Raw genomic sequence first — 21509 nt, 5'->3', positions numbered from 1 at the left:
TTAAATTAATAGGCCCCACTATTAAATAAAATAACCCCACCATCACCCCAAAATATCACAGTGTGCCCCTGGTCCCCTTCACCATGACACTGTGCCCTCCATCACAGTTTCCCCTTTATCAGTTTCTCTTTTATTACACTGTGCCACTGTTCCTTTACTTATTACTTGGCCTTCTTTTTTCTCTTTCTCTTCTGTCTTCTGTCTTTTTTCGTCATGCTTGTGGCTCCTCTCTACGCCGCTCCTCACTGACATTGCTGGACGTGATGACGTCACGCCCAACAGTCAGTGAGAAGGGAACAGGGAGGAGGATGTGAAATAATTCATATTCACATTTAATAAATAGATCTCCTTTCCCTTAAACAGCCCCACATTAAATTAAAGGTCCAATCACCCCAGTTGAAATTGATAGGCCCCACTATTAAATTAAATAGCCCCACCAATAAATGAAATTGCAACCCCCATGACCCCACAAATAAAAGCACCCATAAAATAATTAGCCCCCACCAACACTCCACTATTAAATGAATAGCCTAAAGTGCTACGGAATTTGCTGGTGCTATATAAATAAATGATGATGATGATGATAGCCTACATTACACATTATATTAAGACCATTCCCCTTTCCTCACACGTCCTTCACGCCTGAGTACGTGAGACAGTCCCTCCACAATCAAGACAGTTGGCAGATAGACTTTCTTCTACCTGTTCTTGCAGCTTACACTAATTGCTGTCTTAAGCTCAGTTACTGCTTGTCTGAATCCTGGAATGCTGGCAACCTGTTTAGAGCAGGGGGGACCTAGCTTTTTTCTTTGGGGGGAGGGGGGATTTATGCCACACACCCTTTTCTCTGTCAGCCACACACAATATATTCTAGTCCCAGTTGGCAGAGACCAGACAGAGAATGCTGCCTGGCCACTCTGATTGTGTTTAAAACACAATGAGAGCAGCTAGGCAGGATCTCTGTCTGCTTCTCAGCTGACAGGGACAAGAATATAGTGTGCATCTCCGATTGCCCTGATCGTGCCCTCCCCCGGATCCGCCACTGGTTTAGGAAAGAATAGATACTGTTCAGCTCCTGGAAAGCTGCACAACTAACAAACAGTCTAGGCACCTCAACCAGCTCCAATATTAAATCAATAGCATATGCATTTAGCAAACAGGCCTATTTCTCCTAATGACCGCCACCCCACATTACATCAATAAATACCATGACAATACATTATTAGTACCAGTGGTGCACGCAGGGGGGGTTTCTGGTTCTCCAGAAACCCCCCCCCCCCTCCGGGAACCAACGATACTGTACAGCAGCCGCAGCGCTGTCAAAGAAGCGCCCGCGGCAGTGCTGTATTGTAGTATAATACAGCACTGCCGCGGATGCTTCTTGACAGCGCCGCGGCTGCTGTAGGTTTCAGCCTCGCTAAATTGGAGCTGCTGCTCTCTCTCGCTCAATTTTTTTTTTCCCGGGGGGGCGGAAACCCCCCCTTCTAAACCCTGCGTTCGCCCCTGAGTACCCATATCACATTTATAAATAACCCTCCTGACACATACACACTCGTACTACATCTATACCCACCCACTTTACAGCAATCAGAAACACCCCTACACTTAACAGCAAAACTCCCACATTACCACAATCATGAATTACAGCAACCAGCATTTCCCACACATTACAACAACCTGCATTACCCCCACATTACAGCAATACTCTCTCCCAGTTATTAGCAATACTAACCCCCACCCCAAATACACTAGAAGATTACCACCACCACACTACAGCAATACCCCCTATTATACGGGCACCACTGTAAGAAACCAACGTTCTGCTTTTTTCAAATCTCCCATAAAATAGCATGAACAGAGTAGTTAAACACATATTATTAACAAGAACTCTTTTCTCTCAATTAATTTAGAATGGCGGAATTTTCATGAATCATTCCACATGAAATAAAACGCTAACAAAGCTATCAGAAAACAACGTTGAACGATCACCTGAACCTACACTGCCACATTAAAAGTATTTCCATCTACAGCAAAATGTCAGAGGAAAATATTTTTTTCACTACAGCAATTGGATATGCCTATTAATATTAAATAACACAGTATATAAATTAAGGGGTATGGAGGGGCTGGGTGAAAGCTAATTGGATGTGATCCATCAGTTTTGATTAGATAGGAAACATTTAGATTATAAGTCTACTCACAGACTTGACTCACAGGCAGGGCCACCAAGAGGAACTTTGGTCCCCAGTACAGCAACTTCTTTGGGCCCTCTCCATAGTCTCAATGACATAGACTTGTGTGTGAAAAGTACTAGCCACCCCCCTTTGGCAGATGTGTGCAGTGCCCAAAACTGCAATGTCACATAAAGCATCATAAAATATATTAGGAGGAAGGTAGTAGTAGTGCCCCCAGTTCATGTTATGAAACATAGTATTAACCTCAATTCATAGTATGCCATGCAATAGTACCTCCAGTTCATATTATCTCACATTGTAGTGTCCCCAATTCATATTATGCCACAATAGTGCCCCCAAATCATATTATGCTATACAGTTGTGCCCCCAATTCACCCAATCAGACGTGGTAGCTGTTAGGGAAGGACTCCCATTCATATTATCCACACAGCCAGAAATAGTTCACGATCAGGGTCTCTCCACAGTAATCTACACGCTGAATCAGCACAGCTCTTGTGTATTATAACACAGTCCTTTTCTTCACATATGCAGTAATTTGATGTGCACAAATAAAGATTAACAAATGCCTGCTTGTTGGACCCGCCCACGGATACAGGATATAAAGTTAACTGATGCATTTTGTCAATAAAAATATGACTTTCCCTAAGATCCTTTTGATATCTCTTATTCATTCCTGTATTTTTGTCAATTGATGTTTTGTTAAATAGAATTTACTTATAGTAATACGGATTCTGTACTATTTGCTGGCTAGACATATAGAAACATCATTACAAAACAGTTTATTTAAAATAACACAAAAATGCAGAAGAATTACACACAAATGCTCTTTTGCATAATCTGCTGCCTGGGAAGGCTACAAGGTATGGACAATTCATCAGTAGAGGTCTGATCCCCAAAAGCTAACAATTTCTAAAATCCCAATTCTTTTAAACTGTCTCCCTTGCCAAAACCCCAACCACTATAAGACATGGGCTCGCATGCTTTTTACAGTTGTTGTATTGCACTTTTGTCCAAGAACAGTTCTAGTACTGGTTTCTACAAATTTATTATAACTCTCTTATTGAATTTAGCAGATATGGCAGTAATTCCAGTAAACATGCTATTCTTTTCTGCACATATACATGTGAAACATAATTACATTATATCGATTACCTAAAAGGCCTGTATATGTCATTGACACATATTAGCTGGCTAATTCCAGTGATTACAAATTTACACAGAGGTCTTCTCAAACATGGATTATGGAAAGTACTGCTTTGATCCATTATGTTTCCTATAAGGATTATACACTGAACTTGGAGTGACCCAAATATGGTCTTTTATGAGCAAAATAATTTTTTAACCAAGTGTATTGGACAGTGGTGGGCAACAGGGGGCCCTCTGAGCCTTCACCTGCAGCCAGAAGCTCCGTCTTAGTTTATTGCCAGAATTGTAAAGTTTGCAACACTTGTTTAAAATATCTGCTATGTTGGAAGCACTATTCAGCCCCCAAAGTTTTTCAGGTTGCTCATCACTGGTGTAGGATCAATGGGGCTTTTAACTAAGCAATAAAATAGTGTCTACAGAGCATATCTGAGTGAACAATGAAGCAAGGTGACATAAACAGGCCCTAGAAACACGTCCTTCATCAAAATACATTAATTTATTATTTACTTACACACATGATTTGCTGGAAACTAATTTATTTAAAGCTCATTCTCAAGGAGATTATAACAATATCTTTATTGTCCTAATTATCCTGATTAGGCTATTATCATGACACCTCCCCTTTTTAGAAAGGTGACATGGGATCTGTCATATGCAGGAGATTTTGCACCCAACACTCAGGCAGTGAACAGTGCACTGTTTAAATAGACTGCTTTAAAATTACATCCTGACTGACAGGCACCAGAGAACCCAGAGGAGCATCATAAGTTCACATCACAGGAGCATCATAAGTGCAAGCCGGATTCTGCGTGTAACATATATGTAGTCCAAACATCTGTACTTGGTTTAAAAAATGAATATGAAAAAGTAATTTAATAGAAACAAGAGGACTTTTTTTCAATGATTATGAATGGAACTTCTTTGTGACTAGTGCCACCTATAAGCAAGTGATTGATAGTACAAGCATTTGCACATGTAATGTACCGTTTCAAAGCATACTTAATGTACATGATGGAAAACACCAGTAGTCAATTTTTTAAGGGTTCAGAATTTTATTTAAAAAAGCATAAAAGAAAAAACAATTAAACCACTTATATACATATGCTTCAAACACACTTAGTACATCCTAAACCTTATATTCCAATAACAATACACTTGTTATGTGTTAGAAGTAAACAAGTACATCTTATACTGGAAACACTTGTCTGGAACATTAAATAACATTTTGTTGATATTATAGCAAATAGATTGAAAGTCATTTATTTTATAATAAAGTTTTAAAAGGACATCCTTTAAATTGTACAATAATGAATGCAAATGTAAACATATATGTAATTAACCATTTCATGTATTATGCCACCAACCAACATATTGTAATTACCATAATAATTCTAGACTGCAAGTTTATTAATATTTACTTAGCTATTTTTCATTTACCGTTATTGGAGCAATACAATTATAAAAAAATGGATAAAAGCTATATGAAATGAAAAAGTTTACAATTAAAAATGTTTAACAATCAAACCTATTTGTTACAACAACTTTGCTTTCAGGCGTGGACTTTTAAACTAATTGCACCATTACAATATTCAAAATATTTCTTTTAAACTGTAAAAAAGAAATAATACTGTCAAAAATATTAATAACAAAACTTAAAATAACTTTGATTCCAGGAGTGGTTCTTTAAATGCACCCTCTCAATATGCAAAACATTCCTTCTAGAATCTCACTGTAAAAAAAGAAAGATAATAACACACCCTATGGTTTTGTTATAGATGCCAATAACACAGTATTCCTCTCCTCTTACTTTCTTTGCTTGTTGAAGGAGTGCTGGGGGTTCTTCAAGGAGTATCCATGTTGTGTACCATGTACTGTTTTTAAAGCAAAAGGAAAACTGTGATTTAAGTGTATGTGCAATTGTTTATGTAGAGATGATACCACCCAGTCCAGTCTACAAATAAAAAAATGATTTATTTTAGAAAAGAAATAGTTGGGAGCTGTTCTCGTATGTGTACAATATTCTTTCTGGCAAACACTGAGATAATTAGTAACAATTTCTTACTGCCTCTTGTCAGTCTTCAGGAGGTATTGTCTATTCCTATACTGCTCACGCAGCGGTTATTGGTACAAAGTTTAATAGGTAGGTAGATACATATTGTTATACCTGTTTGATATAGGGGCATTCCCACATGTAGTGTAAGAAAGAAGCACCATATGCATGGCATTTAGGGCAAACACATGAGTCTGAAAGACCAATCAAGTGGGGAGACAAATAACCCCTGTGCTTTATATTGAATGTTTTAAAAATCCTGTCTAATGTTGGGGTAATATTTTCAACTTGTTTTCAGCTTCAAGTAATCAAATAAAGATTGTAATATTCTGTAATGGGTAATATATACCCCCCTTTTTTCCTTCCTTAGAGGTTTAAATTTAAAGTATTTAACCAATCTGTCATTGATAAATGTTGAATTACAGTACTTATATAGTGTTAGACCTGAAATGTTGCTAGGACTTGTGCGTTAGGATTCTCAATCTGTTCTACTATTGGCATGATATTAAGAGGTTCCTTTTTAGTGAAAACAACATATGCCCTTTTATTCTTATTGCCATTTCTTATCCATGTACTAAATGGATATAGAACATGTCATTCTGGGATTCAGGATTTTCTACAAATGGAAGAGAGTGAGTTTGGCGACTAATAAGATTATATTACATATTTTATGCCCCACTCTCCATGCACCATCAATAAAGGGATATCCACAATTTCACTGGAGATCTCCTGTTTGTGAGTGTGTAAGAAAGAGGTCAAACTCATCTTCTATCTTTCCTCCTCTGACCTCTTTTCCGCCTTCCTAACCCAAGAATCTAGCTGTCTCTCTGCTGTAACTACCTGGATGTTACAGAGCTTCCTCATACTCAACATCTCCAAATCGAAGCTCATCATCTTTCCCTTTGCCAATGTTGCTATCCCTCCCAATATCTCCCTTTTGGTTTACAAGATAACTTTTTTTCCTGTCACCCAAACACCCTGCCTTGGTATTACCATTGACTATGTCCTCAGCTTTACCCCTCATACCCAATCCCTCACAAAATCCTGCCATTGCCTCCTTCGTAACATCACGAAAATCCGTCCCTTCCTCTCTCAGGAAGCAACCAAAATCCTGGTCCACTCACTCACCATTTTTCATCTCGACTATTGCAACCTCCTTCTCACTGGCCTGCCTGTCTCTCTTTTCTGATCTTAAATCCATCCAGAATGCTATGGCTAGGCTCACTTTTCTCTCCCATCGCTGCTTTTCGGCTACTCTTCTGCGTAAATCCCTTCATTGGCTCACAATGCTTTTCAGAATTTAGTTCAAGCTCCTTACCCTCACTTACAAAGCTCTTATCAACACTTCTCTCACTTACATCTCTGACATTGTCTTGAGGTTTCAATCTTTGAAACACCCTACCCACCTTACTTGACTCTCCCCCCCCCCCCCCCAACCTCCAAACGCTCACTCAAAACTCACCTTTTCAAACTCGCCGATCCTATCCATAACTCTCTGTGATGAAATCATACTGGACTCTCAGAAAAAGGTTGTGTACCATTTCATTACTTTTTATTTATTGTTGTACAAACATATCCTAACTTTCTATTATCCCACACTATTCAATTGTAAATGTTCAGGCAGGGTCCACTTTTCTTTGTACCAGTGATTCTTTAATCACAATGTTGATCTTTACGATATGTATAGTGCTGTGTGAACCTAAGTACCCAAACAATAATCCAATATTGAATTTTTTTCATTTCAAAAGGTAGGTGGGGTGATGGGAAAAGTGGCACAGAAAGGAAAAATAAGGTAGGGCATGAGGTACACAGTCCAACTGAATCCAAAGACAATCATTAGGTTTGCGAACTTGCATATTTCAAACTGAGAAATACAGAATTGTCACTTGAGGGAGGATTCAAAAGGGAGTAGAAATGAGAGAGGCAAAGTTAGGGAGAGGGAAACTGAGGGAGGAAAACCAGAATGTAAACTCTGGGTAGTTAGTTTTATACTAATGGTCATTGGCATAATAAGATGTTCAGGCGCTCCAAGTAGAGGAGAATTTGAGGGGGGTTGGCTATAATAATACCGGCAATGTGTTACATTTTGTGTGTTCGTCATACTTTCAGGACAAGTGCTTGAATAGACGGGGGTCAGTTTTTTTCCAGTTTCGGGCACCGAGACCTCGTATTGCCAACAGAATGTGCCCAATCAGTTTTAGTGTGTGTTTCGGGGTATCGGGAAGTGGCCATGATAGAAGGTGATAAGCAGGGCCGAATTAACGGAATGGAGGCCCCGGGCTAAGAGGACCCCCAATCCCCCGTGAGGCCCCCCCCCTGTTAGCCGACCCCCCCCCCCCCCCAAGTGCTTACCTTCTCCTGTACTTGCATGGAAGTTTATACTTGAGTACAATACAAAACTACATATTTATTTTCTCAATCACTAGTAATCTAATTCAGAAAGATAGTAATTATTACAGTGCTCATCCTTAAAACTGCACAATCACCTAGTCATTCCTCTTAGTGTCGTAAAACGTTTGTGGGTGCAATGACCAATCACAAGCCGCTATCAAGAGATTGCAGTTTGTGATTGGCTCTCCCACCTAGGCTCCACCACTGCCATTTTAAAGTAACAAGTAGAATGGATTTTCCTGTTCTGTATTACCTGCAAAAATGTCTATATGTAGCAGCACCGCAGGAACACTAGCTGGGGGAGAACCACCAGCACTACAAACTTTTACTAGCTTTATGTGAGGTAGAAAATTAATTGGGAATGACATTTAAGTAGACTAGATTTGTGTGCTGGAGTGCCAGACATTTTCTTGTAGCACACCTCCTTCTGGTAAATATACTTATAAATTATTTAACAGGAGGAGGTGTGTTACAAGAATATGGCCACCGCTTTCCAGAACACAGATGTAGTCCTTACACATTATTCTCTCAAGTGTTTTCTCAAGATCCCTAGCCAGTGAGTGTCTTGCACTCATAAAATTAGAGTTTATATTCATCTCTAGATCTGTACTGTATACAAGATATTCCTTTTATTTAATAAAGGGAATATCCTGTATATATCTAGAGTTAAATCTCGCTGTTGTATTCTGTGTGCAGGACAATCTCACTGGCCAGCTATGCAGTGGAAACACTGGGATGAAGAGTGAGTAATGACTACCATGCATGCAATTTCCAGGTGACTCCCAATAGTCTGGCAATCTTCCTGTTGTCTGGAAAAAATGAGGTATGATGAGTGAAACCCAGTGTGAGGACACAATTCACGCCATCATTCTACCCCAGAGTTGCATATTCTCCTGGAATGTCCAAGGGACTCCTGGAATATTGGGAGACTTTCCAGGCTTGCACTTAATGGAAATTTCCCCTCCGGCCCAGGACTGATTGACAGGCTCATCCCTCCTGAGACCAATGCATTGCTGCAGATCTTACAGAGCTGTTTCTCTTTTCCATATCCCACTGTGTGCCACTGTCGTACGCAGCTGACATCACATATGGGGCTCGCAAAACATGACGTGTGCAGGTCCATGTGTCATGAACCAAGATAGGCAAAAAGTAGAGTCTGCCTTTAAAACGTACATTGCCAGATGTAAGAAGGTAAGTGCAATGTAATGTTGGGGAAGCTGGTGACTTATATTTAACTGCTTGTGAAGGAGTAATGGCCGTCTATATGAAGTGGACTGAAAATTCTTGGGAGAGCAGAATTACACTGGCTGATATGATAGCTACACCTCTTGAATGATGTTCATGCCCAGAGCCGTAACTAGGGCTGTGCGACAGATATTTTAGGTGAATTTGGTTAATATTGAGGGCTAGGGGGGCGGCATTTGTCTTTCTCGCCCTGGGCACTAGAATTCTAAGTTTCGGCTCTGGTCATGCCCACTCTGGTGGTGCAGAAACCCACCTCTAGAATTACTGTGTTTATCCCTGTTGTTTCTCCCATACTGCTGGGTTACACATGATGCAACATCTCAAATTTAATGCAACTTTGCTATCTTTCCATCTGCTACACTATACAGCCCCTGGGTGGCAGCGTACCACCCATACACATGCCCCTCTAACTGCACAGTACTATAAATACTACCTGTACATGCAGCTGGAAGCACTGGACACGCCCCCTTCTGTATTGCTTACACAATGGGAATGAAATTATTTTGCAAATATAGTATGAATCACATTTACATTAAACCCACCCATTCCTTCCTTCTTCATCCTCTAAACCCAGTTCTGCCACCATTCTGTCTCCTTATCTCCGTGTGCTGCGACCCCTCCTAGGTATCCCCAGTACTGTATGATCCCCCTTGTCCTGTACACACGCCGCCGCCTCTGAGTCCGCCCCTTTCCTCTGACGTCACCTAAGCTCCGGAAGTGACGTGCATGGCGGATGGCGGACCGTACTGTGGAGTGCCCGAGCTGAGCCCGAGTGACAGGAGGAGGAGGAGGGGACATGGGGCGCGCCGGACCCTGGTGACCCGACAGCGGGTATGGCGGGGCAAAGGGGGCGTTAGTGTGTGGGCACGGGATGTACATAGTGTGACTGCATGTGCACGACCTGTTCCGTGTACGGTACGGGCTGCAGACACCACCAGGTGTATCCGTGCCCGGCCCTCTCCGTGTCTGTGCCGGTTATATGTAACATACAGTGTGTATGTGTCTGTACCGGGCTCAGGTGTACACGTCTGTCACTTCCTTCTTCCTAGACAGAGCTCACATGTAAATAGCTGGTTTGTTTGTAAACACACGTGTATGGTGACTGTGAGAATCTGAACATTTGTTGCAAAGTTTTGATAGTTTAGTTGCTTTACCTATTTACAACATAGCATTTTAAAATATGTAGTTTTCATTATTTTTTGTTTGTTTTCTGTGTACATATACCTGACAATATAGTGCAGATTTACCGTGGAAAATATTATTGTCCAGTTGTCGGAGATGTGTGGTGTATGCAGACATGTGGTTATTGTTAAGCTTGTGTGGGTGTTGTCATGTGATTGTTCTGCATACTTGAGTGTGACCTTCTTAGCTGTCAGTGTTTGGTACTAGCACTATTGCTGGATGTTTCTAACCTGTCAGTGTATGGTGTTTAGGGATAGTTCAAAAGCACTTAATGAAATCATGTACTTTAGAGTCCTAAATTATTCCAACCCATGACCAGTGTGGAACACTGGTTTATTTTAAGTTGGGTGTTGATGCTGTTGGAATAAGTGAATTCATTATGGAATTCACTTAATAATAATAATACCATTTATTTATATAGTGCTACTAATTCTGCAGCGCTGTACTCACTCACATCAGTCCCTGCTCCATTGGGGCTTAGTCTAAATTTTCTAACACACACACACTGACAGAGATTAGGGTCAATTTTGTTAGCAGCCAATTAACCTATGTTTTTGGAGTGTGGGAGGAAACTGACCGAAACACGGGGAGAACATACAAACTCCTCACAGATAAGGCCATGGTCGGGAATTGAACTCATGACCCCAGTGCTGTAAGGCAGAAGTGCTAACCACTTAGCCACCGTGCTGCCCACTTAACTTAATAGTTAATTATATATCCTAATTAACAGTGATTTTGATGTTTAGGTTTTGGTGAGTGACATTTCATCTAGTTTACTGTGACTGTAGCTGCTGAGTTTGGTATCACTTTTTGCAGATAACCCTAGGTGTCATATCAGACTCAAAAAACTGATTTAGAAAGTAACAACATTGTTCTCCCCCAGAACATTTTTGCCAACCGGGTGGCATTACGTAGTAGCCGAGCAGGGGCAGTTGTATTACTTTGCAATAATATTGGAAAATGTTTGAGGTTTTTGTCCACTCCAGCCAGGATTGGTCAGACTGGTGGTCAGTGGTCTAACACACACTGCTGGCTGTAGTGCTCACATAGGGCTAGATTTACTAAGCTGTGGGTTTGAAAAAGTGGGGATGTTGCCTATAGCAACCAATCAGATTCTAGCTTTCATTTATTTAGTACCTTCTACAAAATGACAGCTAGAATCTGATTGGTTGCTATGGGCAACATTCCCACTTTTTCAAATCCGCAGCTTTGTAAATCTAGCCCATAGTGCCTGTTCTAATAGGACAGGTCTGGCCAACCTGTGGCTCTCCAGGTGTTATGAAACTCCAAGTCCCAACATGCCCTGCCAGCTATCGGTTGGCTTGCTAATGGCAAAGCATGTTGGGCCTTGTAGTTTCACAACACCTGTAGAGCCACAGGTTGGCCAGGCCATTAATATAATTAACTATTCAATGTTTCTCCTATTATAATAGGAATGTGTTGGGCTCTAAGAGCCGGGTGGCAAGTAAAAACAGCTGGCTGGTGCACCCGGGAAATAGGTGCTGGGGAGAACACTGAACAACTTGAAATATAAACTTTTCCTTTAAGTTTCAGTGCAACTTTTGAAGAAAGCTCTTCATACGGGAAGTAAATGCTTTCATAGGTTTTTTTTGTGTTTTGTCTTTTAATGAAGATGGGGTGTGTGTGTGTCAGGGAATTTAGACTGTAAGCTCCAATGGGGCAGGGACTGATGTGAATGAGTTCTCTGTACAGTGCTGCAGAATCAGTGGTGCTATATAAATGATGACGATGAAGGTTATAGAGAAGGTGGTAATTTTTCATTTTATTACTAGAGTAGATGTTTATAATGTGTTTATTACCTCTGTCCCCATCAGTGTTCTCCTGGAACCTCAAAAAAACAACCTGCTGGGTGATCACTTCTCCCACTTGCCTGAGCCACTGCTCACAGAACAATATCACTTATATTAGAAGTCGACTCAGAATTCAATGATTTTGGAATTCCTCATCACTATGGATTAGTTCAGTCCTCACTAAGTCAAAAGCTTGATCAATTTAGCCTTGTGACGAACCCACAAGATTTTACTCTCATTATTTATTCACCATAAAAAATAAGCAAACCTGAAGACAACGTATAAAAAAAATATAGTACATCCTTCTATATCACTAAAGAAGGTAATTTAATCATATGCTGCTAACCAAGTGCATTTCATTATTTGACCATCAGGAAGTGCTTCCACTTCTATATAAATCACCTTTAGCAGTTGAATGTCTGAAAAAGACAAGAGTCAATCCTTTTGAATGCCTCAGCCAACTTGTTTCTCCTATTTTAACAGGCACTATGTGAGCACTACAGCCAGCAGTGTGTGTTAGACCACTGACCACCAGTCTGACCAGTCCTGGCAGGTGTGGTCAATAACCTCCAACATTTTTCATTATTATTGCAAAGTAATACAACTGTCCCAACACGGGTGTTTCTTAATGCCACCCAGCTAGCAACATTTTCTGGGGAGAGCACTGAAATCTGTTACGTGTTACTTGTCACACAGATTAAATTTATCATATGTTAGGACTTGAAGATGGGTAGATTTTTGCAAATTATGTCCTGATATATACAAGCAAAAATTTGAGGGTATACATTCTTTTTCACATAACTGTATATTAGTAAGGGTGATTAGCTTACCATTTTTCCATTCTACAGGATTTTGGGTTGGCTAAAGTTATTGGCTAACAGACTCAAGATATACAGGTTGAAGACAAGTCTAACCTGATCTACTTTTTAACTAAATCCATGCATAGGACTACCCTGAAGATCGTTTTATAAATTGGAGAGCAAAGTCTCTAAGTTTGACCAGTCTTGTCCTTTTTCTTTGGATTGCTGCTCGTAAAAACCTACTCTAAGGACACTTATGTGAGTCTCCCAGAGGGTAACTGAAATGTAAACAGAATCCTTGTTTAACACAAAGTATCCAACCTTAACCCTCTCTTGAACTTCACTCCAAGTTTCTTTATTATTGTCAAAAAACCGCTAGTTGTAACTGGGTAGTTAAGTTACTAGTCAGGAGCAAAGAATTAAAACAGGATTATGATCATACTAAGGTATTGTCAGTATAAAATATAGTCACTTGTGGAAGGAGATTTTATGGGACTAGAATATGATTGATTGTCAAGAAACATTATGGGGGTGGAAGCAGAAAGTATAATTCTGGTTATTCGGATGCAATTCCTACCAACGTTCAAATGTGCATGTTGAAGGAACTGTAAGCTTTCCTTGGCCACTTCAGGTCCGGAGGTACTCTATTGGTGGTCTTCGAGAAACACCAATTTCAACTAGAACTGCCTTTTGTAGCAAACCTTGCATATCTTAAGCTCTTGCAAATAGAGGTGTATGCCTTTTCATAAGCAGTCGTTGCTGGCACAAGGTCCATAAATAACTGGTAAGTATAGTTTTTGTATGTTAAAGGGTTCCTGTTAGGAGCAGCCAGTAGGAGTTGTTTTGTAGAAGTGTTGTTTCTCTACCATGTCATATGGACTGCCCTCCAGTCTTCTCTTGCCTAAAGCTGAATGTACCTGGTCCATTCCGAAACATTCAACCAGAGCAGTTTGTATTGAAGTGAGTAAATTAATATTAGATTCAGATGATTTTTTTTTTCTTTATTTTAAATGGTCAGCCAATAAAAAGCGTGTACAATATGAGGTAGAACATTTACAATGTATACATAGAAAGACATTTACATTATAGTAAATTCCAGTGAAGGCACTTTTCAACAACTCGAAACATAGGTTGACCATATTTTCAGATGAATTTTAAGATTGAGATCTTCCAACTTTTTCTGTGCTTCAGTAAGTTCTGATCTTGGCAACACCAGCTCTTATTCATGACGCTGAAGTTCTGTTGTAGCATTGTTCATATGCGACTCCCAGGCCACAGATTTCTCTTGATAGATTTACAGTGCATCCGGAAAGTATTCACAGCACTTCACTTTTTCCCGATGGTCATTCTTTCAGAGCTACAGCATTCCTCTGTGGAGAGAGGAGAACCTTCCAGAAGGACAACCATCTCTGCAGCAATCCACCAATAAGGCCTGTATGGTAGAGTCGCCAGACGGAAGCCACTCCTTAGTAAAAAGCACATGGCAGGCCGCCTGAAGTTTGCCAAAATGCACCTGAAGGACTCTGACCATGAGAAACAAAATTATCTGGTCTGATGAGACAAAGGTTGAACTCTTTGGCGTGAATGCCAGGCGTCCTGTTTGGAGGAAATCAGGCACCGCTCATCACCAGGCCAATACCATCCCTACAGTGAAGCATGGTGGTGGCAGCATCATGCTGTGGGGATGTTTTTCAGCGGCAGGAACTGGGAGACTAGTCAGGATAGAGGGAAAGATGAATGCAGCAATGTACAGAGACATCCTGGATAAAAAAATCTGCTCCAGAGCGCTCTTGACCTTAGACTGGGGCAGCGGTTCATCTTTCAGCAGGACAACGGCCCTAAGCACACAGCCAAGATATCAAATGAGTGGCTTCAGGACAACTCTGTGAATGTCCTTGAGTGGCCCAGCCAGAGCCCAGACTTGATTCCAATTGAACATCTCTGGAGAGATCCTGAAAATGGCTGCTTCCCATCCAACCTGATGGAGCTAGAGAGGTGCTGCAAAGAGGAATGGGCGAAACTGCCCAAAGATAGGTGTGCCAAACTTGTGGTATCCTATTCAAAAAGACTTGAGGCTGTAATTGCTGCCAAAGGTGCCTCAACAAAGTATTGAGCAAAGGCTGTGAATACTTATGTACATGTGATTTCTTAGTTTTTTAGTTTTAATAAATTTGCAAAGATCTCAAAAAAACTTTTTTCAAGTTGTCATTATGGGGTATTGTGTGTAGAATTTTGAGGGAAAAAGGAATTTATTCCATTTTGGAATAAGGCTGTAACAACAAAATGTGGAAAAAGTGAAGCACTGTGAATACTTTCCGGATGTACTGTATTTGCTAAGACATTGCCTGTAGACCCAACTTGCTTGAATTCTCCAAACCAAGGGAAATTATCTTTGTCAAGGAGGGGGTGATAATACCTCAGAAAATCTCAAGAAGCTCATCAAGGTGCTGTCAGTCTTGCATGGCGCCTTGTGTTTGTTTGTAAGTGGGAAGGCCAGCCTCTTGACTGGAGTCTACATTTATTCCTTCACTCCACTTTTCAACTTTCGCTTATTTTTTTATTTGGTTGCAAAGTAAGCATTTGGGGCAAAAGGATTACCCTCATTTATAGATGTATAAATCTTTGGCCAGGACTTTATACTGATATTAATATTTTTAGATAAGTGTCATAATGCGGCCATCTTGACCATCTGTGTCCATAATGCATATATGTTTCCTTTTTAAATAACATTTTATATTTCTCATTTCCACCACACCAAAATGGAATCATATCCTATTTGTAAGAAATGTTTGGTGTGGGTTTTTTTTTTTCCAACTTTTCCGTAAATGTTGAACCATGTTAAATATGAAGTAAAGCATACTGAGTTATAGTACACAGAGAACATAACTTTTCGCTGTGAATTCAACTATTTGATGAGACTGGCTCCTAGTGAGAAAATCACTGTATATTATTACTACACATGTGGCAAACGAACAACTTAAAACTGTGTAATCTAATGTAAAAGATCTTGCAGTAATGTATTTGGCCATAATTGCTTCAAAAAAGTGATTTATTTGCCGTGTAAGCATACACATTCATTTATATCATATTTAGATTGTACAAATAATTCAATGAAAAGTTATTTCAGAATTGGTAATTTTAATTAACATTGATAATGCTACATTTTTTCTTTAGAGTCAAATTACTTTGCTTTGAAGTAGATAGAATAAAAACACACACAACTAAGCTAGTAGTTGCAGACACAAAACACCTCTGACAGTCTAGATATACTGTTTATTTAGAAATGATTAAGCCATGATAGCTTGTCAGAGCCACATTTATGCTGATAAGGGGGTAAGTCAGCGATAGGCAACATGTGACTCTCTATCACCTGTAAAACTACAATTGTCAGCATGCATTGCCAGTAGAAGTCTGGTATTGCATGCTGGGAGTTCTATTTCACAACGGATGACTACTGATCCTCTACTTCCTATTATCCTTCGCTTTAGGCCATTACACCAGATTGGAGGTTGCTGCTAGAACTATCCTCATCCAATCACATGCTGGATGCCCAGCATCTAAAGTTGCCCTTTCATGTTTTTATCTTTGAAGAAATAAAGAGAAAATCTCCACTTTTAAGGTGCTCAGCAGCCGCCAGTAAACTTGGCAACACAGCGGTTTCCACCCATAGTAACATGTGCTGTGGGCTTTTATAGCAACTAGCAACAGAGATCATTGCTAATTCTTTGGGTTTATTTCTGTACCAGATGATCAGTCTCATGTGTGCAAAGAAGAATGAGCATTGCAATGTGCTATAGATGCCTGTACATGCATTAAAGTGATCTCTGTTTGGTAGCTTAAAGCATTAAAAAAAAATCCCATTAGTGGCCCTCCATATTACCTTGCAAAACATGAAGGGGTAATTATAGGCTGCATCTCTTGTGTACAGTGTATTGTGTCTTTTCAAACATTGCAATGCATGTTGACTCTAGTACACTTTGTGCACCATTTTTCTTAAATAGTGTATAGGCCTTCATTGTAAAAATCTCCTTCGAAGATAGTTTCCTATTGATAACAAGGTCAGCCATGGGAATGAGCACTTACAATTCATTTTCCATTTCGGTATTTAAACCAAAGATGTACTATGAGGATCAGTGCCTAAACCTGCAGACCTATGCAAAGGTATAATAACAGCCTGTAACTGTTATAAAATTGCAGCTCTGTAACAGGTGTTAGCACTTGGGTTAGTCTTCCAACACTACATTCCCCAGAAAATTTTGTCAGCCGGGTGGCATTAAGGAGTAGCCGGGTGGGGGCACCGTAATTCTTTGCAATAATATTGAAACATTTTGGAGGTTATTGCCTACACCTGACAGTACTAGTGGTAAGTGGTTTAACACACACTACTGACTGTAGTACTCACATAGTACTTGTTTTAATAGGAGAAACAATGGTTTTCTAGTATAATAGAACTCTGTTGGCCTCCAAGAGCCGGATGGCCAGCAAAAACAGCTGGGTTGAACACCCGGGAATTATGTGCTGGGGAGAACACTTATTACAGGTGAGGGTATTTATAGTTGGGTGAAAGGAAGCCAGGCTTGGTCTATTGCTGCACAACACTTGCGAAAAATTGCACTTGTAACAGAAAAAACTAGCCCTTTTCCTAAGCATAGTAAGCCATGGTGTAAAACGAATGCAAAGTGTCAATAGGGAGATATTTATTTAAAAAAACCTTATTCAGTTTTGTTATAAATCTTTACACTTCATTATAATGCAACACCATTTCCTGTTCATGAAGGCAATGGAAGTGATACTGAGCAGACCAGTTGTGCTGGATAACTTAAGTTGTGAATATTTTTTATTTTATACACGCACACATTTCTCCAACATTTAGTTCTTATTTTTTTAAGCATGTTCTTAGAACTTCCATGCAAGATAGTGTACTGCACTGTTCTACCCGGCTATTTTTATTTTCCACCAGGCTCTTGGAGTTCTATTATAATAGAATAAACCATTGTTTCTCCTATTAGACCAGGCACTATGTGAGCACTACTGTGTAACAGTGTATGTTACGACTGCCCCCACCCGGCTACTACTTAATGCCCCCGGCTGGCAGAAATTTCTGGGGAGAACACTGTACTGTATACCTAATGTGCACACCTATGGAACTTAATTATATTTTACCAAGCATTTACACTTGTGAATGATGTAGGCAATGTCCAAATCGAAGAGAACACTTGCAAGTGTGTGTGTGTGTGTGTGTGTGTGTGTGTGTGTGTGTACTGGTCCATTTACTTATGCTTTTTAAAAATGAACACGCATATGTATGAGCCCTTTAATCTGCTGTTAAGCGTCTGCCTTTAGCTATTAACTTTCCTGATATCATCATAATTTGGTATGACAAAATATTAGACGCACTAACTTTGAAATTGTTCTGTATACGCATTGTGCGACTTGCTTCCCTCAGTATTGCATCACTATTCTATAAATTTGTTCAACATTAAAAATGTCTATGGCTTTAGGGCTCATTCACACCTACTGTATTTGCTTCTTTGTACTTTTCACATATTAATAAACTAATGAATAGTACTTTAGAAATAGGTCAAATAAGTCATTGCCGTTCCCACCATTGTGTTCCAAAATTTTAACATTGTTTTTAAAATCTAGGGATATGCTACAGCCTATTTTTCAAGTGGTAACATGTGCTCCCAGTACAATAGTTTGTATTTGTTAAAGGGAAGAGTCTAACGCTTAAGTTGTTTTTACCCATTTTCCCAATTTGTGTGTAGGAGCCCTCCAATATACACAGATAAAGTATACATTGTTACATCTTATTTATGAATACATTGCTTTCCATATGTAAATCAGGCACACAACCTCACACATTACATCTGTGCATTTTTACCAATGACTTGTTATCCAGTGAATATTATCCCTCGAATGACATCCAGATATGTCACTCTCATATGTTCCATTTCTGGGAGTGCAGAATTTCCTTTTGCAACCAATTGTTATTGAAGTAGTTTAAATTCATTTACAGACATAACAGGATGTTTTTAGTCCAGGCCACAATGTGTTCTGAAACGGTTTCAGCTATATGCAAAGTCTGTGTTTATTTTTTCTTTTTGAATATTATATCGAGTTTGTTACTCTGTTAAATTCAAGACTGTGTGATAAATTAGTTTAGATTTTTTTTGTGTTTCATTCTTTCAGAGAAGTCCACTTCCTGTCTTGTTTCTGGCTTCTAGATTATCAATGCAAGACAGCAGTGCTGTGCACAGTATGTCAGGAAACTAAAAATGTAACTATCTTACTTTAAGTCAAAGAGAAGTGTAGATAAGAATTCATCTAAAAAGATATTCACAAGGGTATGTGCAGAAGTTTTCAGATCTTAAATTATTTAAGGTAGTATTTAACATACTGACCTCCTCATGCCAGATTAATTGTTTTGTTTAGCTATACAATGTAATGACTAAGATATGTTCTCCAATCATCCATTTAAGGCACGATCAGCTGACAACACCTGAAAACTACACTAAAAATAGGATTAATGGTTTCTTATGGGCTTGTTGCTGCCAATGCATTCTAAAATTTGAACACCCCCGTTTAGAATGTTTGAATGTGGCATTACCTATGTCTCCTGCATTAAAATGGACTACCAATATGATAGTGTGTATTGATAAAAGTCAAATGTAAGGAAATGGCCCAGCGCATATGCGTGAAAGCTCCCTGAAAGCCGTTCTGTTAATTTTTTGGCTAGGAAACAAAAGCATGTGGTTTTGTCCTTCAATGAAAAAAGTGCCATGGGTGTGATATCATTTAATGGCTAACTAAAATATCAAACATAACCTTTCAAGGCTCTACAGTCACCTTGTTTAGAATCATGTAAATGATTATAAAATTAAAAGATATATGTGAACACAAAAGGATTCACTGTTCACACAATGTGAAAAAGAATGAGACATTTGGGGGCAGATTCAGTCTCAGCGATGTGACGCGGAGAGCCCCCGGAATGTTCACAGGGCACTCCGTGACAATTCAACATTGCATGTTTTTGCACCCCATAGAGGTGCGCAGGAAAATCTGCATTATTGTGGTACCGTAGTACCAAGAAATGTGCGCAGCCTGACATCACGGTGATGTCCAGCGGCACATATCTAGAAACTGAATTGTTCAATGGAGTAATACATTTAAAACCAAAATGTGCCAAATAATGGGCTAGACTGAAGACCCTGCTGAAAGGGAAAAAAACTGGCACAATTTACACAGATGAGATTTATGGATAGATCAAGTTTTAACTTAACTTGTCATGTCACCAGGGAAATAGTGGACAACATAAGGTAGAATTAAGCAGCTAAAGCCAAGAGATTCATTTTAGGAGCCAGGGAAGATGTGCATTTGTCGGTCTCAATAGAAAACACTCCCAAAAGTTAAAATTCAGTAAAAGTCATTTTTTGGTGCTTTGATGCATATTTCTTTGGTGCTGAACTTGCCATTTCCTGTAAGTTATGTTTGCATGACTGACTGCTACTCCTGTGGAAAATGTATACTGTTAAATTGTTTGTTTTTATATGCCTATTTCTGTATTTTTTACCTTCCCCATTAATAAACCGACAACATTTCAAATACATAGAATTTCATTTCACAATATTATTACAGACGATCCTTAATGGTTTATAGTTTCTTGCAAAGCTAATTTGTTAATTCAAAGATGGCAAAACAGCCAAAAGAAGCTGTCAAATGAATATATTGTATAGAATATATTAATATATTTAATTGTGATAAAAGAAATATGCACATTTAACACAGCTTCTTTAATTTAATTGTGGATACTCTATTTACAGTGATTTGCTATGGACAGTGCCATTACTCTCTGGCAGTTCCTGCTCCAGCTTCTGCAGCAACCTCACCACCAACAGTTGATCTGTTGGACCTCCAATGATGGGGAGTTTAAACTCCTGAAGGCTGAAGAAGTGGCCAGACTGTGGGGGGTGCGCAAGAACAAGCCGAGCATGAACTATGACAAGCTGAGCAGGGCTCTCCGTTATTACTATGTAAAGGTAAAAACGTCCCCTATTTTCTGGGAAGAAGAAACTGTATATGCTCTTGTGCTTATATAAACTACCTGCTATTACATTTTTTTAAAATATAATATTGTTTTAACCTCCTTTTTTTTTACCAAGCCTCCTGCCCCTATTAACTATTGTTAGACATTTGCTTTGAAATACTATTTTTTTTTTTTGCTGTTAATACTTTAAAGCTTAATTCAGATTTTATTTTGTTTACAATAATTTGATAATATAATAAGACAAAATCAGTGCAAAGCAGCAGTAAACAAATGCAATAATACAAATGGAAACTTGCACATCTGGAACAGGCTTACAAATGCAAATGACTAAAAATAGTTTAGTTACATGAAATATCTTAAAGGGGTTCTTTATGTAAAACAAACAAAAATTATATACTATCAATAAGCTTCATGAAATGGTGGTATTCCCCCACTCCTGTCTCCCATGATCCTACCAAAGTGTCATATGTCGGCCCACAGACCATTTTTGAAATATAATAGCCCCGGTTTACCCTTTAAAGCATGTAGGCCCCAAATCTTGTGTATTAGTCAAAATGATTTACTGATAGGCAGGATAGGAAACCAGACACGAGATGTAAGCAGTAGGAAGGAACATGTTTCAAAAGAGTAGCCAAGATCAAA

The 21509-nt window shown here is 39.3% G+C and overlaps 1 protein-coding gene across 1 annotated transcript in view; it reads left to right on the top strand.

Moving 5' to 3' along the window:
• The first annotated feature begins 9748 nt into the window (after positions 1-9748).
• The window catches only part of ELK4 (ETS transcription factor ELK4), a 28267-nt gene continuing 16506 nt past the window's right edge, over positions 9749-21509 (top strand). Inside the window, exons 1-2 of the mRNA XM_075196143.1 lie at positions 9749-9858; positions 20644-20859. Of these exons, the coding sequence (XP_075052244.1) occupies positions 20653-20859 (207 nt within the window). The 5' untranslated portion in view covers positions 9749-9858; positions 20644-20652. The remainder of the gene's footprint in view (positions 9859-20643; positions 20860-21509) is intronic.

This window comes from Mixophyes fleayi, chromosome 2 (assembly GCF_038048845.1).
Source record: "Mixophyes fleayi isolate aMixFle1 chromosome 2, aMixFle1.hap1, whole genome shotgun sequence".
NCBI classification, from domain to species: Eukaryota; Metazoa; Chordata; class Amphibia; order Anura; family Limnodynastidae; genus Mixophyes; species Mixophyes fleayi.
The sequence above is the reverse complement of the archived record's forward strand: the minus strand, read 5'-3'. Positions and strand labels throughout refer to the sequence as shown.